A 22,668-nucleotide genomic window follows, 5' to 3' on the forward strand; every position below is an offset into this window, starting at 1 on the left:
TCTTTCTCCCCCTCACTCTCTATCCCCCCTCCTCACTCTCACTCTCTCTCCCCCTACCCCTCTCCCTGTCTATCTCCCTCTCTAAAGTATCAACACGAGGACTCTAATAATGGACGTTAGAGAGTTGATGAACTGCCCTCACAGACCCAACATCACCCAGAGAGAACTCTACAGGTAATGTTTGATCCCTGTAGCCTATCTGTGAACTACAGGTAATGCATGATCACGGCTCTCTCTATTTGTGCTCTACAGATAATGTCTGACCACGTCTCTCTCTGAGCTCTGTCAGTAATGTCTGATAGACATTGCGCAGTACCTGTTTACATATTGTCATCCATTCTCTGGCACCTATTTGTTTCATTCCATATTTCTCTCAATTCAATTCAGTGAACGTATTGCCAAAGCTTACTTTGGACATTTAAAAATATGAACATAATTAATAATAATAATCAATATTGTCAACGGGACAACAGTATCAACAATAACCAAAGGTCAAAATAACCATACATTTAACAATAACAATAAGCATAGAGGACATGTGTAGGTTGGTTGGTCTTGTCAGACACTGTCCCTCATTTTATGTCAGGCAGCAATGTAGTGCGCTGCCAAACCACAGCTCTCTGCGTCCTCCCCCAACAGGACGGGTAGCCAATCCTCATCAGAAAGGTCTTTGAAACCTTGAATAAGGGGAAATGAAACCCTCTAATTGTTTTATATTTTTTACATTTTGTCAGGAAATGCAGCTCTGTCTCAGGTTCTGCTGTGGTGTAGTGGTTGCATAGCCTTTCCTGTCTACAGGGGGCCATGTTTTCTTTTGTCTTCTCAATGGCAAGGCTATGCTCACTGAACCTGTACTTTGTCAAGTTTTTTTCTAAGGTTTTGATCAGTAACCATGGTCAAATAGTTTGCCACGGTGTACTGTCGATTTAGGGCCAGATAGCACTCCATTTTGCTTTGTGTTTGTGCTCGTGTTTCCCAATAAGTAATGTAGTTTTGTTTTGACTGTGTTGTAATTTGGTTTATTCTGATTAATTGGATGTTCTGGTCCTGAGGCTTCAGTGTGTTAGTAGAACAGGTTTGTGAACTCAGTCCAAGGACCAGCTGGATGAGTGGACTCTTTTCTTTGCTCAGCAACTGGTATTGCAGGGCTTGGTAATGATATGAGGGGGTCACTGTATTTCAGATGTTTCCAAAACTTCATTGCTCTTTTTGGAGTTTTTATTATTAGTGGTTATTGGCCTAATTCTTCCCTGCATGCATTGTTTGTAGTTTTCCTCTGGACATGTAGGAGAATCTTACAGAACTCTGCATGCAGGGTTTCAATGGAGTGTCTGTCCCATCGGGTGAAATCTTGTTTTGCAGGTGGACCCCACACCTCGCTGCAATAAAGTGCAATTGGTTCAATGACACATTCAATTAGTTTTAGCCTAATTTTAATAGGAATTTAAATTTAAATTTGGCATAGAACGCCCTCCGTGCTTTCTCTCTGCATCATTAAGGTGTCCAGTTGAGCTTATTTTTAAACCTAAGTAATTATAGTGTGTGCAGTACTCTATATATTTGTACCAATTGAGAACATTGATCTAATTCCCTGAGATCTGGATCTCCTCTGGAAAATCATTATTTTAGTGTTTTTGGGGTTTACTGCCAGGGCCCAGGTCTGGTAGTACTGCTCTAGCAGGTCCAGGCTCTGCTGTAGGCCATGTGCCGTGGGTGACAGCAGGCATAGGTCATTTTTATTGTTATTTTTTATTTTTTATTTAACCAGGTAGGCCAGTTGAGAACAAGTTCTCATTTACAACTGCGACCTGGCCAAGATAAAGCAAAGCAGTGCGACAAAAACAACAACACAGAGTTACACATAAACAAACGTACAGTCAATAACACAATAGAAAATATCTATATACAGTGTGTGCAAATGTAGACGAGTAGGGAGGTAAGGCAAAAAATAAGCCATAGAGGCAAAATAATTACAATTAAGCATTAACACTGGTGTGAAAGATATGTAGATGATGATGTGCAAGTAGAGATACTGGGGTGCGAAAGAGCAGGAAGATAAATAACAATATGGGGATGAGGTAGTTGGGTGTGCTATTTACAGATTGGCTGTGTACAGGTACAGTGATCGGTAAGCTGCTCTGACAGCTGATGCTTAAAGTTAGAGAGGGAGATATACAGTTGAAGTGGGAAGTTTACATACACCTTGGCCAAATAAATTTAAACTCAGTTTTTCACAAATCCTGACATTTAATCCTAGTAAAAATTCCCTGTCTTAGGTCAGTCAGGATCACCACTTTATTTTAAGAATGTGAAATGTCAGAATAATAGCAGAGAGAATAATTTATTTCAGATACTTTTTATTTCATCACATTCCCATTGGGTCAGAAGTTTACATACACTCAATTACTATTTGGTAGCATTGCCCTTAACTTGTTAAACTTGGGTCAAACGTTTCAGGTAGCCTTCCACAAGCTTCCCACAATAAGTTGGGTGAATTTTGGCCCATTCCTCCTGACTGAGCTGGTGTAACTGAGTCAGGTTCGTAGGACTCCTTGCTCTCACACGCCTTTTCAGTTCAGCATACAAATTTTCTATAGGATTGAGGTCAGGGCTTTGTAATGGCCACTCCAAAAACTTGACTTTGTTGTCCTTAAGCCATTTTGCCACAACTTTGAAAGTATGTTTGGGGTCATTGTCCATTTGGAAGACCCATTTGCAACCAAGCTTTAACTTCCTGGCTGATGTCTTGAGATGTTGCTTCAATATATCCACATAATTTTCCTTCCTCATGTTACCATCTATTTTGTGAAGTGCACCAGTCCCTCCTGCAGCAAAGCACCCCCACAACATAATGCTGCCACCCCTGTGCTTCAAGGTTGAGATGGTGTTCTTCGGCTTGCAAGCCTCCCCCTTTTCCCTCCAAACATAACGATGGTCATTATGGCCAAACAGTTCTATTTTTGTTTCATCAGACCAGAGGACATTTCTCCAAAAAGTACGATCTTTGTCCCCATGTGCAGTTGCAAACCGTAGTCTGGCTTTTTTTATGGTGGTTTTGGAGCAGTGACTTCTTCCTTGCTTAGCGGCCTTTCAGGTTATGTCGATATACCGTGGATATAGATACTTTTGTACCTGTTTCCGCCAGCATCTTCACGAGGTCCTTTGCTGTTGTTCTGTGATTGATTTGCACTTATCGCATCAAAGTACATTCATCTCTAGGAGACAGAATGCGTCTCCTTCCTGAGCGGTATGACAGCTGCGTGGTCCCATGGTGTTTATACTTGCGTACTATTGTTTGTACAGAGGAACGTGGTACCTTCAGGCATTTGGAAATTGCTCCCAAGGATGAACCAGACTTGTAGAGGTCTCCAATTTTTTTCTGAGGTCTTGGCTGATTTCCTTTGATTTTCCCATGATATCAAGCAAAGAGGCACTGAGTTTGAAGGTAGGCCTTGAAATACATCCACAGGTACACCTCCAATAGACTCACATGATGTCAATTAGCCTATCAGAAGCTTCTAGAGCCATGACATAATTTTCTGGAATTTTCCAAGCTGTTTGAAGGCATCAGTCATCTTAGTGTATGTAAACTTCTGACCCACTGGAATTGTGATTAAGTGAAATAACCTGTCTGTAAACAATTGTTGGAAAAATGACTTGTGTCATGCACAAAGTAGATGTCCTAACTGACTTGCCAAAACTATAGTTTGTTAACAAGAAATTTGTGGAGTGGTTGAAAAACAAAGACGCCAACCTAAGTGTATGTAAACTTCCGACTTCAAATGTTAGTCTCCAGCTTCAGTGATTTTTGCAATTCCTTCCAGTCATTGGCAGCAGAGAACTGGAAGAAAAGCCGGCCAAAGGAAGTGTTGGCTTTGGGGATGACCATTGAAATATACCTGCTGGAGCAAGTGCTACGGGTGGGTGTTGCTATGGTGACCAGTGAGGTGAGATAAGGCAGGGTTTTACCTAGCAGAGACTTATAGATGACCTGGAGCCAGTGGGTTCGGCAACGAATATTTAGCGAGGTTCAGCCAATGAGAGCATACAGGTCGCAGTGGTGGGTGTATATGGGGCTTTGGTGACAAAACGGATGGCACTGTGATAGACTACATCCAGTTTGCTGAGTAGAGTGTTGGAGGCTATTTTTAAATGACATCGCCGAAGTCAAGGATCGGTAGGATAGTCAGTTTTACGAGGGTATGTTTGGCAGCATGAGTGAAGGAGACTTTGTTGCGAAATAGAAAGCCGATTCTAGATTTAATTTTGGATTGGAGATGCTTAATGTGAGTCTAGAAGGAGAGTTCACAGTCTAACCAGACACCTAGGTATTTGTAGTTGTCCACATATTCTAAGTCAGAACCTTACAGAGTATTGATGCAAGTTTGGCGGGCGGGTGCGGGCAGCAATCGGTTGAAGAGCATGCATTTAGTTTAACTATCATTTAAAAGCAGTTGGAGGCCACGGAAGGAGTGTTGTATGGCATTGAAGCTCGTCTGGAGGTTTGTTAACACAGTGTCCAAAGAAGGGCCAGATGTATATAGAACGGTGTCGTCTGTGTAGAGGTGGATCAGAGAATCACCAGGAGCAAGAGCGACATCATTGATATACAGAGAAAAGTGTCGGCCCGAGAATTGAACCCTGTGGCACCCCCATAGAGACTGCCAGAGGTCCGGACAACAGGCCCTCCGATTTGACCCACTAAACTCTATCTGAGAAGTAGTTGGTGAACCAGGCGAGGCAGTCATTTGAGAAACCAAGACTATTGAGTCTGCCGATAAGAATGTGGTGATTGACAGAGTCGAAAGCCTTGGCCAGGTCGATGAAGACGTCTGCACAGTACTGTCTTTTATCGATGGCGGTTATGATATCGTTTAGGACCTTGAGCCTGGCTGAGGTGCACCCGTGACCAGCTCAGAAACCAGATTGCATAGTGGAGAAGGTACGATGGAATTCTAAATGGTTGGTGATTTGTTTGTTCACTTGGATTTCGAACATTTTAGAAAGGCAGGGTAGGATGGATATAGGTCTATAACAGTTTGGGTCTAGAGGTTCCCCCCTTTGGGAATCTCAGACGTTACGAAAGAGAGGTTGAATAGGCTAGTAATAGGGGTTGCAACAATTTCGGAGGATAATTTTAGAAAGAGAGGGTCCAGATTGTCTAGCCCAGCTGATTTGTAGGGATCCAGATTTTGCAGCTCTTTCTGAACATCAGCTGTTTGGATCTGGGTGAAGGAGAAGCGGGGGGGCTTGAGCAAGTTGCTGTGGGGGGTGCAGAGCTGTTACCTGGTGTAGGGGTAGCCAGGTGGAAAGCATGGCCAGCCGTAGAAAAATGCTTATTGAAATGATCGATTATCATAGATTTATCGGTGGTGACAGTGTTTCCTAGCCTCAGTGCAGTGGGCAGCTGGGAGGAGGTGCTCTTATTCTCCATGGACTTTACAGTGACCCAAAACTTTTTGGAATTAGTGCTACAGGATGCAAATTTCTGTTTGAAAAAGCTAGCCTTAGCTTTCCTAACTGACTGTGTATATTGGTTCCTGACTTCCCTGAAAAGTTGCATATCACGGGGGCTTTTCGATGCTAATGCAGAACGCCACAGGATGTTTTTGTTCTGGCAGTCAAGTCTGGGGTGAACCAAGGGCTATATCTGTTCTTAGTTCTACATTTTTTGAATGGGGCATGATTATTTAAGATGGTGAGGAAAGCACTTTTAAAGAAGCCTGCTCATCTGCGAAGAGCAGGCATTTAACCTCTGAATTGTGGAGACTAACACCAGGGGCTGAGGATTTTTCTGGAATAGTGGGCAATTCGTTGATGTAAATATTGAAGAGTGCATGGCTCAGATTGCAACCCTGGCGAATGCCCCGCCTCTGGTTAAAGAATTCTGTTATTTTCTTGCCAATTTTGATGCTGCAAGTATTGCCATTGATTTAATTATTTCATATGTTTTACCCCCTACACCACTTTCAATAACTTTGTAGAACAGTCCTGTATGCCAAATAGAATCAAATGCTTTTTGGAAGTCGATGAAGCAAGCGTACATTTTGTTATTATTTTGGTTGACATGTTTATCTATCAGGGTGTGTAGGGTGCAGATATGATCGGTCGTGTGATGTTTTGGTATAAATCCAATTTGGTTTTTACTCAAGACATTGTGCCTACTAAGGAAGTTTAGAACATTTATAATACTACAGAAAACCTTCCCCAGGTTACTGTTCACACAAATGTCTGTTTTGATGTTAGGGTCAAATTTGTCTCCGTTCTTAAAGATTGGGGGTTATGAGTCCTTGATTCCAGATGTCAGGGAAATAATCAAATTAAACAGTTTTAATGTGGCCAATTGAAAATGTGCACTAGTGAGTTTGAGCATCTCATCTCTATCGCTCTCTCTCCCTCTCCTGCTCTCCCTCCCTCCCTCCTCTCTCCTCTCCTATCCCAGGGTGATCTTACGTTCCTGTTGTAATGCTACAGGCGAGATGATCCTGACCAATCAGAACACTAAGTCGGGCCAGAAGATCCACTATGAGACCAACCAAAAGCTATTTAAAACAGTCGACAAGAAACTACACAGCATGCTGCCAAAGGCCTTACCCTGGAGTAAAGGTTTGTTGGGTCATTGTGCCGTGGTGGGAAGCGGAGGAATCCTGCAGAATAGCAGCTGTGGAGCAGAGATAGACAGTGCTGATTACATCATCAGGTAACCTTCATCATTATCACCATCATCATTACCATCATCACCACCATCATCCTCAACAACATCTCTCTCTTTCTCTCTCCTCCTCTCTCCCCCCTCACTTCACTTCTCTCTCCCCCTCTCTCTTTTCCCCTCCCTCCTCTTCCCCCTCTCCCCCTAACTCTCCCTGCCTCCTCTCTCTCCTTCCCTCCTCTCCCCTCCCCCTCTCCACTCTCTCTCTCGCCTCCCTCCTCTCTCACTCGCTCTCTCTCTCTCGCTCTCTCTAGGTTTAACCTGGGTCCGGTCACCAACAGTAAGGATGTGGGGAACAAAACCCACCTGATGACCATCAACCCCAGTCAGATCAGAGGGTGAGAGAGAGAGAGAGAGAGAGAGGAAGGGGACCAATGACTCACTATATGAACGGACAAAGCCGACGATCACATTCATTCCTGATTGAAGACTCAGTAGCACACTTGAAGCCAAGAATGTCGCGTTTAGCGTCTAAGATGACGTCTCGGGGGGGAAACTTATGTAGACATAACATGCACAGTTGGAGCTACTCCAGGAAGTGACGTTGCAGGCTAGCTCAGTGCTGCGCCCTCTCATTGAGTATCTCAAGTTCAAGGCCGTCTGGGTACTGTAGGTTGCCAGTAGCCACTGAATTATCCTTATAACTTCTTCTGTGTGCGATTTTTTCAATAATCTGTGTAATAGAAGCAATTATTGGTACCACGATTGTCTTAAAAAAAAAAGATGTACACAAATATGACCATTTCCCCATTCACTTTTAAAGGGGAACCTGTTTCCTGAAAACAATCCCTGCACTACTGCGGTCAGCATTGAACTTTGTGGCTTCAATGAGAGTTAGCAGTCATTCTCTCCTGGAGAGGACAGAGAGAGAGGGAGGGAGGGGAGAGATAGGGAGGAAAGGAAGAGAGACCAATTGGGATCATAATAAAGCTAACTAGAAGGTCATTTTCCATGAAGAAAAACTGTGTGAGTCGTTTCAGCCGGCCAGAATTATTTTTATAGTTGTCTAAGAAGTGTTGAAGTTTAAAGTAAAAAAAACTGTAGTAGTATATAGTAGTAGTAGTAGTAGTATCAGCAGCAGTAATATAAGAAGTAGTAGAAGTAGTAGTAGTAGCAGCAGTAGTAATAGAAGTAGTAGTAGTATATAGTGCAGGGGTCTCCAACAGGTCGATTGTGAGCTACCAGTAGCTCGCAGCCCACCTATGAGTAGGTTGCCAAACAATTCTGAAAGTACATGTGTTTTTGTGACCAAGCTTTAACTTCCTGACTGATGTCTTGAGATGTTGCTTCAATATATCCACATCATTTTCCGCCATCTATTTTGTGAAGTGCACCAGTCCCTCCTGCAACAAAGCACCCCCACAACATGATGCTGTGCTTCATGGCTGGGATGGTGTTCTTCGGCTTGCAAGCGTCCCCCTTTTTCCTCCAAACATAACGGTGGTCATTATGGCCAAACAGTTCTATTTTTGTTTCATCAGACCAGAGGACATTTCTCCAAAAAGTACGATCTTTGTCCCCATGTGCAGTTGCAAACCGTAGTCTGGCTTTTTTTATGGCGGTTTTGGAGCAGTGGCTTCTTCCTTGCTGAGGGGCCTTTCAGGTTATGTTGATACAGTACTTGTTTTACTGTGGATATACTGTATCAGAAATACAGCACGCTCACGCTTTTTTCTTTCTTTCTCTTCCCCTCCTTCTTGACATTATCCCACCCCTGGTTATACACTATTGGCTTAAAAAGCCTAACCTAACACAATATCTGCCAATTCATTTCCAGCAATATTGTCCCTGTATGCCTGTGTGGTGTTCACGTTTGTCTATCACTCCATATGTTGCTAGTTGATGTGATAACCATCTTGTGGGTTGACAGAAATAGTTTCCCCAAAACCTTCTCAATTAAATGTTAACTTCAAATAGGCTTACCTGGCAGAAGTATATCATGAGTAAGTATGTAATTTGCATATATTATTTGTAATTTGCTAACTTTGCCATGAAATGAGCAGCAGCAGTACAGAACCCTCGCTAGACCGTCACATTAAAACGGAACATTCCCGCGTACTTTCTCTTGTACACTAAGGACCCTGGGAAGAGTTGGAGAATGTGCCTTTTTGAAAGCTAGAAAAAAAATGGTAGGTCACGAGTTGTTTCCTTTTTTTAAAGTAGCTCCCATGCTAGTAAAGGTTGGAGACCCCTGATATGGTAGTGGTGAGTGTGGTGGTAGACCTAATAGTAGAAGTAGTTGAATATCTGGAATGGTCTTGTGAAGCAAGGCTAATTAACTATAAGTCAGAAGTCAGTGGAATTCTAGTGGTCTTGTGAACCAAGGCACACTAATAACCGTAAGCTAGCATTTACCTAGTAAATAATTATGTTGTTGTGAGTTTATTTTCCTGGAATAATGAAGAAAAATATCAAAAATAGCCTACGTTCCCAGCAAACAGGGGACGTCCTAAGGACATTAGACGACGCTCCTATTAGGTCCCTCTTAGGGTTTTGGCGAGATGTTACCCCACTGACGTTAAGGGATAACTTTGTGTAGTTACCAAGACATCACTGAGGAGAACCATGTCAAGAGTTTTATAGGGCATTCTCAGGACGTCACGCGATGGTTATCTGGGGGACCTTTGTGTAGTTCCCTATACGTTACCAGGACGTCATTAAGGAACAGTACAAATACTTTATGAACTACACACGCTGAAAACAAACAGAACTTCTGCAGCATCGCACACACAATCAAACTGTCGCGCCAACCAAGAGCTCCTCCCCATAGAGCTGAACGAGCTGTCTTTATTTCCTCCTTCCTTACTGCTGACGCGCTCTTAAAGTGGCAGCGCACGGTGAAGGCTCCGTGCAGCATTTCGCCACAATGTTAGGACGTTTGTAAGACGTTCTCAAGACATTTGTTTTACCAGCCATCAGGACGTCATGTGATGGTCCCAGATGTCCCAAATCATTATATGTAAAGTCATTAAAGGGGTTTTAAGGTAAGCGGGAGGTTGTACAGCTAAAATTGTGTAAAAAATATTTGATCAATTATAACATGATAAAATAAATAAATCAACAACCAAACATTGGGCAATATGATAACATTTGACATGAGTACTTAGTAATGACTTTTCAATATGACCCCATCACTGAACTCACAACTTCTGGATTTGAGGTTCACTTATCTTTCTGCTGCGCCACAAAGTCTGTATCATTCTCTAAAGTCCCCTACACATTCATTACCTATAATACATCTCTGCATTTAGAGAATCTGCACTGCTATTTTAGTTATCAGTTAATCTGACTCTCATCAATGATTTCATTTACTTATTTCAGCAATTTAATGGTTTTCTCTACAGTTGTCTAATGTTGATGGGGCATATTGTTATGTTTTAATGTTTCTCCTGAATAGTGGCGAACCGTGACTATACTGTAGAGGTACCAAAAATCTTCCAATAGCCTACGTTGTATCTTCTGTAGTCGGACCATTCTAGTTGTAGTGAAGGAGGAGTAATGCTTTTTGATGACATTATGAATGAATCAAACAGGCTGGCCACGCTTCGGGCTGTCGCTCACACAGAGACAAAACCGGCACGGACACAAACGTGACATACAGCATAACATAATGTGAACAGCAAAAAAATAAACATTTACACCACCTATGGTAGCCTAACACCACTATCACTAATAGCGACAACAACAGTGTCACAAAAAAGTGACGGGATTGGTGCTTTAAGGACAGTGAGCGTAATACCTGTGCACTCCACTGAAAGAGAGTGCAGTTTTGGTCGAACACATAGACCCGGCAGATAGACAGCAGACACACACAGCATCAAATCATGTTAAAGAATAAGCAGCTCATCCATTCACTCCAGTAGGCCCCAATCATAACAGTACAAAACACATTGTAATAAAATGGTCATCTATGAACGTTTGAAAATATTGAAGAACGATCTGGCCTTAATGGCTATGTACTCTTATAATCTCCCCCTGGCACAGCCAGAAGAGGACTGGCCACCCCTCAGATCCTGGTTCCTCTCTAGGTTTATTTCTAGGTTCCTGCCTTTCTAGGGAGTTTTTCCTAGCCACTGTGCTCTTTGCGGTTTTATGATGGCTTGTGTAAGAGCACTTTGTGACATCTGCTGATGTAAAAAGGGCTTTATAAATACATTTGATTTGAATGGCAGAGGCCTTCTGTCCAGCTTCTGAAGGCCTAGCCAATGTCTGGCTGAGCTAGCTAGATTTTTCTACCCAGAGACCACCAAAGAAAAATCATGATTGGATATGTTTTTCTTGAGTATTAATCTTTCTCTTTCCAACACAAACTGAAGAGATGAAATCTGAAATCCGAATTATTGAAAAGATGAAATAGAAAACTAAGACTACATTTTATTACACAAAATAGAGACATTTTATTTATCCTTAGGCCTCTAAAAGGACCTCACATTTCCCCACTGCTCTTGAATCACTATGATAAATAAAATAGTATTATTAACAGAGTTTAGAGTTACTTTGAAATGTAAAGTGTAGGAATACATGTGAAATCAATCATTGACAGACATGGTGGTGTAGTAGGAAGATTGGAATGCCATGAACAAAGAGGTTGTGAGTTCAAATCCAGGATGAGGACATGTTGAATAATAATTATTGTTTAAATAAATATACACTATGTACGTTGAAAGCGCTGTGTGCATGGGGGGATGTCCCTAACATTGCCAACATACAAAGAGCTGTGAATGAAACAATGGTTCACCAATCTGGGCCTTGATGGGCTTGGCAACAGTAACAAGTGGTGATGTGTAACAAAACATGGCTGCGCGTGCACTAGGACCAGAACATAACTTTCTAAGAATGTCCTATACACATCCGTGGGGACATCTGCGGAAAAAAAGGATACTACAAAAAACCATGACAGAAAGTTCTAAGAGCATCCTATAAACATCCCTGCAGACTTCCCCGGAACAAACCGAGAAGTAGACCAAAAACTTCCATGCGACCATGAAACAACGTCCTGAGAACATCCAAAAATTATCCTTGGGGACATCCCGGGAACAAACCAGAAATTAGACAAAACCTCCACAGGACTATGACACAATGTCCCAAGAACGTTCTAAAATCGTCCTTGGGGACTTCCCGGGAACAAACCGATATTTAGACAAAACCTCCACAGGACGATGACACAACGTCCTGACGACTTTAGTCAACCATTTTGTGACATTCCGGGGACGTTCTAATGACTTATTTTTGTTTGCAGGGTTGTCAGCTATGCTCTGGTCATTATTTGAACTGGCTAGCCAGCCAGCTAGCTACCAAGCTAGTAACGTACCAGAACATTATTTAGAATGTTTCTTTTAGTCGCCTGGTTAGATTGACATATACGTACTAAATGTATTCATTTTTAAATGGATGGTTTTATTGGTGTTAAAATACAGCAGGAATGATATTTGGACCACCGGGCTGCTGAGGTCATGCAGACTGTCATTTTTGTGTTTATACTTTTCATAACGACAAGGACAAGTTTGATGCCGGACAACAATAGAATGTTCATGATGTCACTGCGGCAACTGTCTACAGACAAGCATTTCGCTACACTCGCAATAAAATCTGCTAACCATGTGTATATGACCAATAAAATTTGATTTGATTTGACATGTCGATAGACCAACTGTAAACCAGCCTTATGGCTTGGGGGCAGTATTTCGACATCTGGATGAGAAGCGTGCCCAAAGTAAACTGCCTGTTACTTAGGCCCAGAAGCTAGGATATGCATATAATTGGTCGATTTGGATAGAAAACACTCTAAAGTTTCCAAAACTGTTAAGATAATGTCTGTAATAATGCCTACCCTAGAGAGGTTAACTTCTTGTTAACCTCTCTAGGGTAAGCACTATTACAAGATCTATACGTCCTTCGTGCAAGATTTATACGTCCTTCGTCCTCTCCCGGCGTAGGGTTCTTCTTTGTGGAGAAGAAAGACAAGATGCTACGCCCGTGCATCGACTACCGGGGACTCAATGACATAAGGCTGAAGAACCGCTACCCGCTACCACTCATCTCCTCGGCCTTCGAGCCGCTCCAGGGGGCCACCGTGTTTTCCAAGCTGGATCTACGGAACGCCTACCACCTGGTGCGGATACGGGAGAGGGATGAGTGGAAGACAGTCTTCAACACGGCCAGCGGCCACTATAAGTATTTGGTCATGCCATTTGGCCTCACCAACGCCCCTGCTGTGTTCCAGGCTCTGGTAAATGATGTTCTCCGCGACATGTTGAACCGGTTCGTCTTCGTCTACATTGATGACATCCTCGTCTTCTCCCGCTCCCCCCAAGAACATGTGCTCCACGTCCGACAGGTTCTTCAACACCTCCTGGAGAACCAGCTGTTTGTTAAGGCAGAGAAGTGCGAGTTCCATCGCTGCACCATCCCATTTCTGGGGTACATCATCTCCGCTGGGAGTGTCCAGATAGATCCTGGGAAGGTGACAACGGTGGTGGATTAGCCCCAGCCTTCGTCCAGGGTGCAGCTGCAATGTTTGCTGGGGTTCGCCAACTTCTATCGCCGCTTCATCTGGGGTTACAGCACCCTGGCTTTCCCCGTGTCAGCACTCACTTCTCCCAAGGTTCCGTTCACGTGGTCCCATGCTGCTGACCATGCGTTCCGGGACCTCAAACACCGCTTCACCACTGCTCCCATCCTGGTTCATCCTGACCCTTCCCGTCAGTTTGTGGTGGAGGCCGATGCATCGGATGTAGGAGTGGGGGCAGTCCTGTCCCAGCGTTCTTCCCTGGACCTGAAGCTACAACCCTGCGCCTTCTTCTCCCATCGCCTCAACGCCACAGAGAAAAACTACGATGTGGGAAATCGTGAGCTTCTCGCAGTGACGATGGCGTTGGAGGAATGGAGGCACTGGATGGAAGGGGCAGAACATCCATTCATCGTATGGACCGACCACAAAAATATGGAGTATCTCCGTACCGCCAAACGCCTCAACTCCAGGCAAGCTAGATGGGCTCTGCTGTTCACACGGTTCAACTTCTCCCTCTCATATTGGGCAGGATCCAAGAATGTCAAGCCGGATGCACTGTCTTGCCGTTATAGCCCCACAGCTATTACCCCGGAGCCCGAGACCAACCTTCCCACCACGTGCCTGGCAATTGCACTCAGCTGGGGTATAGGGAAACAGGTCCAGGAGGCACAGCGTTCCCAGCCAAACCCCCGGGGGTCCAGATAACCAGATTTTCGTGCCTGACGCGGCGGTCCGCTCCCCGGTCCTGGTTTAGGCCCAGTGCTCCAGACTGGCCTGCCATCTGGGTTCCCGCCGGACCCTGGCTTTTGTGCGACGACGCTTTTGGTGACCCACCATGGTCCCACCATGACGTCTCCACATTCGTCGCCGCTTGCACAGTGTGTGCTCAGAACAAGACTCCTCGGCAAGCTCCGGCTGGCCTTCTGCAACCTCTGCCTGTCCCTCACCGTCCCTGGTCCCACATATCCCTGGATTTTGTCACGGGTCTCCCCCCGTTTGAGGGTAACACTGCCATCCTGACTGTGGTCGACCGGTTTTCCATGGCCGCCCACTTCATTCCTTTCTCCAAACTACCCTCGGCCAAGGAGATGGAGCAGCACATCTTCCGGATCCATGGACTGCCCGTGGACATGGTCCGACCTTGGTCCTCAGTTCTCTGCACCCTCATTTGGTTGTCGGCCAGCCTGTCCTTTGGATTCCACCCCCAGTCCAATGGCCAGTCGGAGCGAGCCAACCAGGACCTTGAGACAACTCTCACTGCCAGGTCTCCGCCAACCCCACCACCTGGAGCCAGCAGCTTGTGTGGGTGCACGCAACACCCTTCCCTGCTCTGCTATAGGTCTTTCGCCCTTTGAATGTTCCCTGGGGTAACAGCTCCCGCTCTTCCCCAAGCAGGAGGAAGAGGTTGGCGTACCTTCTGCCCAGATGTTTGTCCACCGCTGTTGTTGTACCTGGAGGAGAGCCCGGTCGGCCTTCCTCAAGACCACCTCCAGGTATCGACGACAAGCGGATCGCCATTGGACCCCGGCTCCCCGGTATCGTCTCGGGCAGAAGGTATGGCTATGAAAAGTGGGGTTTTACGAGGGTACGGGGCAACAGAGGGGCTAATCATTTTAGAGATGGGAAACAGCCAATTAACTGGGCCATCTGCCGTGAAGGCATTGGTCCCTGTTTCCTGAAGGTGAAATGCTAAAGGTCACAGCAGAGCCTTTCATTTGGATAACATCATGTCGCACCGTTCTGAGATTAAGGGTCTCGGGGGTCCCCCCCAGGTTTAGCTGACGGGTTGCCGCCGTGAGAATGATCGTTCTTTCTGACCCATCATCTAGAACGGCGAATGTATCAATGCTTCTCCCTTCACTTTGCAGAGTGACCTTGACCACCTTCAACATGACCCTTGGAGAACGGTTCTGCTGGTCGAGGTACAGCTCCTTTGCAGCTCCTACCATGAGCATACTCTGCTCCTTCTGTGCTTGGGGAATTACATCATGCAACACTGTGAGATGGATTTCCTTACAGCGATTTCAGGGTTTCCTCAATGTGCAGGTCTCCGCCTTATGGCTGAGGGCACACTTGTAGCATCGCTCGCCTGAAGTGATCCAGGCCTTCAATTGAGTTTGAGTGAGCTTTTTTACCCTGGGGCATGAGCCAAGGAAATGCCCCTTACTATTGCAATATGGGCAGTAAGGCTGGAATTTGATGTTCTTGCTCTTGAGAGGGGTCTTCTTCCCGGGTTCCTCCCCGGCTTCACTATTTAAGTACATGGTAGTGGGATTTGCCCTTTTCTGTCCCTCCTGGCGTTCAAACTCCTTCCTTCCCCCGGTGGCTATGGCTGAGATTGTGGCCTGGTGAGCGATGCTCTTCACCTTTGCCTACACCTCCAACCATGCGGCCAGGTCTCTGAGAGCATAGGTGCTTCTCGAGCCCTCTTTCAGGATGCCCTTTTTCAAACAATGTTCAATGAAACTGTCTCTGAGGTACACTGGAAGCTTGCTAAGAAGCCTGTCCACGTGGGAACCACATTTCAGCTCATTCCCGTCTTCTCCTTCAACGGATTGGAGCATCGAGGTCAAGGATTGGACAGCCAGGGAGAACTCTTGGAAGGCAACATGGTCTCCTATTTTAATTGGAGACGTGTTCAGGATGTTGTTTAGTTCATTCTGGACTAGCTGGCGTGGCTCACCATATCTCGCCTTCAGGGCCTGGAGAGCGGCAGTGTATGGTGTTGAGGAGTTCATAAAGGATTGGGCCAGCCTGTATGCACTGGGAAACCGTAAATTATCCATTAATACTTGGTATTTGTAGCGTTCTGACAGATGACTGTGAATACCCAGTTGGCTCTCCAATGCCATTTCCAAAAGGACAAATTCACTCTTCTTTCCGCTCACAAAGTATGGCAGTTTTGGGTCTGGAAATTCCATAGGCTGAGGCTACTAGAAGTTTCATAATGTTGGCTCCCTCTTCTGGTTGCGTGAAGGATAAACCCGGGACTTCTGATGAGCCCACTGTGGCCTCATTGGGCCGGTCCCCTACTGTCCCCGACCCTCCATTGGTGGCAGCCGGAATTGGGTGAGAGCCCTCCCAAGCTAATAGTTTCATCCTCTCTTGTAGGACAGAGGTCTGTGAATCGCTGAGGGCTAGTGTATGGCGGCTGCCATGGCCACTTCCAAAGGGGTATCCACTGGTCGAACTCCCACTCCGTCTAGAGTGCCTCGACGATTTCACATTAGTTAAGGGGTGAGCGGAGCCTGCCTCAGGAAGCTGGTCGACCTGTGCTGTGGGAGTCACCTCCATGGGTTCTTCCTGTAGACCACTTTCCTGCTCCAACGCAGTTTCCGGTCCTTGGCTCAGAGGGGATGGTTGATGGCTGAAACGTACAGTTGATCCATCACCACTTTGAGCTCTGGTGTTCTTGCCCTTTGATGTCGGAAACTCGACCACATAATCCTTAAGATAACCAGGTGCTTGCCTGGTTCTTCTGGTGCTGCTGGTGGTTGAGGATGCAGCCTTTGTTGCTTTAGGCTTAGCTCCTGGATATTTCCTTTCCCTCAGCTGCTCTCTCCTCCTCTCTTCTTCCTTCCAGTGGAGACAATTCTTCCCTCTCCTCCTCCATTTCCTTTTCACCTGTCTTTGGTTCAGTCATCATCCAGCTCGAAGGACCATTGAAAGATTAGTGGAATCTGTGTGGGTAGCTGGACAGGTAGGATGACTGATAGTGAAGGTGAACAGGTGGTCACGTGTCAGAGGAATGGATGAGACTGAGACAGGAATTCCTTTAACCATAAAGTGGTATATTTACTGAGTAGTGTGGATTCATGGACGCACAGAACTTCTGGAGCAGACGGAGTTAAGGAAGAGAAAGCAGCGATATCAGGCGATGGCGTTTTCCTTCTTTTATGGGGATGAGATCTGTCGGTCATTGCCACCTGACCTAATTAAAGCGCCCCTGGCCCAGCTGAGTAAGTGGCCATGAATTAAAGGATTATTCCACCAACTCCATGGGCCTTTTCTACAGGAACTTAATATATATTCTGATTTCTGACTCAGTAAATTCTCCCTTCAGCACTCTTTATACTCATGCACAAACTAGGCGTCTCTGCTCTCAGGGTGCAATAGGCTGCTCATGACATTGCACACAAAGTTTATAGGCGTTGGGCCAAAGTAACAATGTGTTCTTTCATTTTTCTGTTCTTCTATCAGCACTTTCCCTGAGAGCAAAGTCACAGAACGTCGTAACACAATAACAAGAAACAATATGCTACATGAAGTCACGCATTTGTGATACACAGAGGACACAAAAAATGTCTACTACACTCCCTCCTTTTATCACCATATGTGATAACTATAATTACATTTTAAGATTAGCATTAGATTATTGCTTAAACTATCAAAACATTTAGTTTTGTAAGTGAAATCAATGCATAAAACCAGACACCTTATCCTTTCAAACCCTTCACTGGGTTGTACAATCCAACGAGCAACTGATCCTTATTCCACAGCCCTTACACTCGTAAAACTATTGCAGTCGAATGGTTTAACTTAAGACCTTCATTTTCATACTGTTTACAAAGATTTAAAGTTGTGACTTTTGCTTCACAAGTCCCGCCTAACTATAAGTAAGAAATAATTTGTACAATATCAAGTGTGGCTGCTGTCGTGGTTGAATATAGATTTAAACTAATAAAGACAAAACTTCTGTTCATCAGTAGTAGTAAAGTTATCTAGCTTACCATTGCGTGTTTCCATAGTTACCGCAATCTGACGAAGGACCCTCAACCGTTGGCCAATCGTGTCGCAGTTTATGGGAACGCCTCCCTGCTCCTGCCGGCATTCAGCTACCAATTCTGTACTGGACTGTCATTGAATGCTTACCACGCCCTTCAACCGCTGAGGCCCAATCAGAAGGTGGTATTCTTCAACCCCAATTTCATGCTTAATCTGGGCAGGAAGTGGAAAGGGCAGGGCTTAAAAGAGCCACGCCTCAGCACCGGGCTGATGCTGGCTAGTGTCGCCATGGAACTCTGCGAAGAGGTAAGGGTGTGTGTGTGTGTGTGAGAGTGAGTGAGTGAGTGATTGACTGTGTATGTGTGTGTGTGTGTGTGTGTGTGTGTGTGTGTGTGTGTGTGTGTGTGTGTGTGTGTGTGTGTGTGTGTGTGTGTGTGTGTGTGTGTGTGTGTGTGTGTGTATGTATGTATGTATGTATGTATGTATGTATGTATGTGCATATTTGTGTTGTGTGTGTGTCTCTAAGGTTCTAACTCTATCTCTGTCAGGTTCATATTTACGGTTTCTGGCCCTTCTCTCTGGATCTAAACCACAATCCTTTGCCCCAGCATTACTATGACAATGTGGGCCCTAACAAAGGCGTCCACTCCATGCCTGATGAGTTCCAACTGCTACTGAAGCTACACACACAGGGAGTGCTGCAACTACACCTGGGACACTGCTGAACCCACACACGCAAACACTCATGCACAAATACACACACACACACACTCCATCTTCATTGTTGAGCGTTTTATTTTGATTTAAAAAATAAACATTTTCTTAATATTAGAATGTCTCTCCCTCTCTCTTGTTCCCAGGCTGGCTTTGCCAGTCTACTGATGGTAAGTGGAGTGTATATATTGTGTTTCGGCCATATGACAAAACACACATTTATCTGTTGCAGGGATTCACCACCCACCCACTGCACACCTAAGTGTGCACACTGCACACCAAGTGCACACCTACCTAAGCACATTGTGTCAGACTGGCATCATTACTGCGAAAAATAAATAAGTGATGCTTTTAATCAGCATTTTATCTTGGCAGGCTTTTTATTTTAAAGAAAATGTGGTTTAGCTGACCCTGGTCAGTCAATCGACTGCTCTTCCCTATCCCATTCTCTATTTGGGCTCGATGGAAATTTTGTCAAATTCTAGTGAGTCTTTGTTTTCATTTCAACAACTTTCTACTTGTGATGTGTTAGATGCCTTGTGCAAAATTGATGTAAAAAAAATCTACTGGGGCTGATTTGCTTGATCCTTTCTTGCTGCAGATTTATGCTCCTCTGATTGTAGAATCTTTAACACATATTTTTTACCTTACAATAATTTCTGGTACCATCCCCAGGGTCTGGAAGGTGGCCCAAATACTCCCACTTCACAAAGGTGGTGACACGTGTGACCTAGAAAATGTGAATACTTAGTAAATTCTCAACTTAGATCCCTTTAAACTACAAAATGTATTATACATGTACACCAGTTAGGTTTCAGACCAGCTCATAGCACCATCTCTGCTACTTCTTTGGTATTACATTTTGTTTGGATAAGAAGAAGCAGAGTGTGGCCCTTTTTTATTGACCTGCCTAAAGCCTTTGACACTGTGGATCAGCCATTACTTATTCAGATGCTTTCATCAGTTGCCCTGGACCAGGCTGAGTGTAGCTGGTATGAATTTTTTTTAAAGGACAGACCGCAGTGTGTATTTACTGATGGTTTTCTGGACATAGCAAAGGGTGTCCTACAGGGATCTATTCTTTGTCCAGTTCTTTTAACAATATTGGTTTATCTGTAAAAAAAAATTGTTAAACTTTTACCTGTATGCAGATAACACTGTGGTGTATGCTATTGCCCCAATAGCTGACCAGGCTCTGCCAGAGCTTTACTCTGCCTATATTGTCCTGCAGAACGCCTTTGTTGAACTAAAATTGCTACTTAATGCAGGTAAAACCAAGTATTTGTTATTTTCCAAATCACATAAAAATGTATGTGACGATTTATACATACGTGCTTGGATGGTGCCCTCATTGATCGTGTCCACACGTATAAATATCTGGGCAGCTGGAATGACGAGAAGCTATCTTTCAAAAAGCATGTCGACGAGTTAGTTAAGAAATGAAGAATTCAAATAGACTTCTTCTATAGGAACAGGTTGTTGTCTTTCGTTAAACGGCAGAAAACAATACCTTCAGTCAACATTCATTCTTGTTGTTGACTATGGCAATACCGTCTATATGAATGCAGCTGCCATTGTATTGAAGCCATTGGATGCAGTTTATCATAGCGCATTGCGCTTTATTACGGGCGATACGTTAAGTACACATCATTGCATTTTGTATCAGAAATTAGGCTGGCCCTCTTTGAAGTCTCGTAGATGTACGCATTGCACCATTTTTGTTTATAAAGCCCTCTTGCATAAGCTTCCGCCATACCTTACCTCATTATCAACCTTCAGACGTATAAGTTACCAGACCCAGACTCAGGGATGGCTAGCCCTGGAGATTCCTTCAATCTCCACCGAGTTAGGTAAATCTGCTTTTAGTTTTTTTGCACCTCTTGTGGAATGATTTCCAAAACTTCTTAAAGTTGGTTGAGTTGGTCCCTATAGGGCAATCCAGTGTAATGTGTGTGTGTGTGTGTGTGTGTGTGTGTGTGTGTGTGTGTGTGTGTGTGTGTGTGTGTGTGTGTGTGTGTGTGTGTGTGTGTGTGTGTGTGTGTGTGTGTGTGTGTGTGTGTGTGTGTGTATATATATATCAGTTGAAGTCGGAAGTTTACATACACTTAGGTTGGAGTCATTAAAACTCGTTTTTTAACCACTCCACAAATTTCTTGTTAACAAACTATAGTTTTGGCAAGTAAGTTAGGACATCTACTTTGTAGACATCTACAATGCGACTTTACTTCACATCATGGGAAAATCAAAAGTAATCAACCAAGACTTCAGAAATAATTGTAGACCTCCACAAGTCTGGTTCACCTTTGAGATCAATTTCCAAACGCCTGAAGGTACCATGTTCATCTGTACAAACAATAGTACGCAAGTATAAACACCATGGGACCACACAGCCGTCATACCGCTCAGAAAGGAGACCCGTTCTGTCTGCTAGAGATGAATGTACTTTGGTGCGAAAAGTGCAAATCAATCCCAGAACAACAGCAAAGGACCTTGTGAAGATGCTGGAGGAAACAGGTACAAAAGTATCTATATCCACAGTAAAACGAGTCCTATATCGACATAACCTGAAAGGCCGCTCAGCAAGGAAGAAGCCACTGCTCCAAAACCACCATAAAAAAGCCAGACTACGGTTTGCAAATGCACATGGTGACAAAGATCGTACTTTTTGGAGTAATGTCCTCTGGTCTGATGAAACAAAAATAGAACTGTTTGGCCATAATGACCATCGTTACGTTTGGAGGAAAAAGGGGGAGGCTTGCAAGCCGAAGAACACCATCCCAACTGTGAAGCACGGGGGTGGCAGCATCATGTTATGGGGGTGCTTTGCTGCAGGAGGGACTGGTGCACTTCACAAAATAGATGGCATCATGAGGACGGAAAATTATGTGGATATGTTGAAGCAACATCTCAAGACATCAGTCAGGAAGTTAAAGCTTGGTCTCATTCTATAGAAAATTTGTGGGCAGAACTGAAAAAGCATGTGTGAGCAAGGAGGCCTACAAACCTGCCTCAGTTACGCCAGCTCTGTCAAGAGGAATGGGCCAAAATTCATCTAACTTATTGTGGGAAGCTTGTGGAAGGCTACCTGAAATGTTTGACCCAAGTTAAACAATTTAAAGGCAATGCCTTTACTATGGCCTGCTGGAGGTCATTTTGCAGGGCTCTGGTAGTGCACCTCCTTGCACAAAGGCGGAGGTAGCGGTCCTGCTGCTGGGTTGTTGCCCTCCTACAGCCTCCTCCACGTCTCCTGATGTACTGGCCTGTCTCCTGGTAGCGCCTCCATGCTCTGGACACTACGCTGACAGACACAGCAAACCTTTTTGCCACAGCTCGCATTGATGTGCCATCCTGGATGAGCTGCACTACCTGAGCCACTTGTGTGGGTTGTAGACTCCGTCTCATGCTACCACTAGAGTGAAAGCACCGCCAGCATTCAAAAGTGACCAAAACATCAGCCAGGAAGCATAGGAACTGAGAAGTGGTCTGTGGTCACCACCTGCAGAACCATTCCTTTATTGGGGGTGTCTTGCTAATTGCCTATAATTTCCACCTTTTGTCTATTCCATTTGCACAACAGCATGTGAAATTTATTGTCAATCAGTGTTGCTTCCTAAGTGGACAGTTTGATTTCACAGAAGTGTGATTGACTTGGAGTTACATTGTGTTGTTTAAGTGTTCCCTTTATTTTTTTGAGCAGTGTATATATATATATATGTAAATATATATATATATATATATATATAAAGTGTTGGTCTGAAATTATCCCAGAATATTCCATATGCACAAAAAAGCTTATTTCTCAAAAATGTTGTGCACAAATTAGTTTACATCCCTGTTAGTGAGCATCTCTCCTTTGCCAAGATAATCCATCCACTAAAAAGCATGATCATTACACACGTGCACCTTGTGCCTTGGACAATAAAAGGCCTCTCTAAAATGTGCAGTTTTGTCACACAACACAATGCCACAGATGTCTCAAGTTTTGAGGGAGCATGCAATTTGCATGCAG

The 22,668-nt window shown here is 44.4% G+C and overlaps 1 protein-coding gene across 1 annotated transcript in view; it reads left to right on the plus strand.

The window, feature by feature from the left end:
- LOC120017399 (alpha-2,8-sialyltransferase 8F-like) overlaps positions 1–18,670 on the plus strand; it is a 64,413-nt gene extending 45,743 nt beyond the window's left edge. Inside the window, exons 2-6 of the mRNA XM_038960147.1 lie at positions 88–174; positions 6,443–6,700; positions 6,964–7,047; positions 17,969–18,251; positions 18,494–18,670. Of these exons, the coding sequence (XP_038816075.1) occupies positions 88–174; positions 6,443–6,700; positions 6,964–7,047; positions 17,969–18,251; positions 18,494–18,670 (889 nt within the window). The remainder of the gene's footprint in view (positions 1–87; positions 175–6,442; positions 6,701–6,963; positions 7,048–17,968; positions 18,252–18,493) is intronic.
- Positions 18,671–22,668: the final 3,998 nt, after the last annotated feature.

Source organism: Salvelinus namaycush, chromosome 22 (assembly GCF_016432855.1).
Source record: "Salvelinus namaycush isolate Seneca chromosome 22, SaNama_1.0, whole genome shotgun sequence".
NCBI classification, from domain to species: Eukaryota; Metazoa; Chordata; class Actinopteri; order Salmoniformes; family Salmonidae; genus Salvelinus; species Salvelinus namaycush.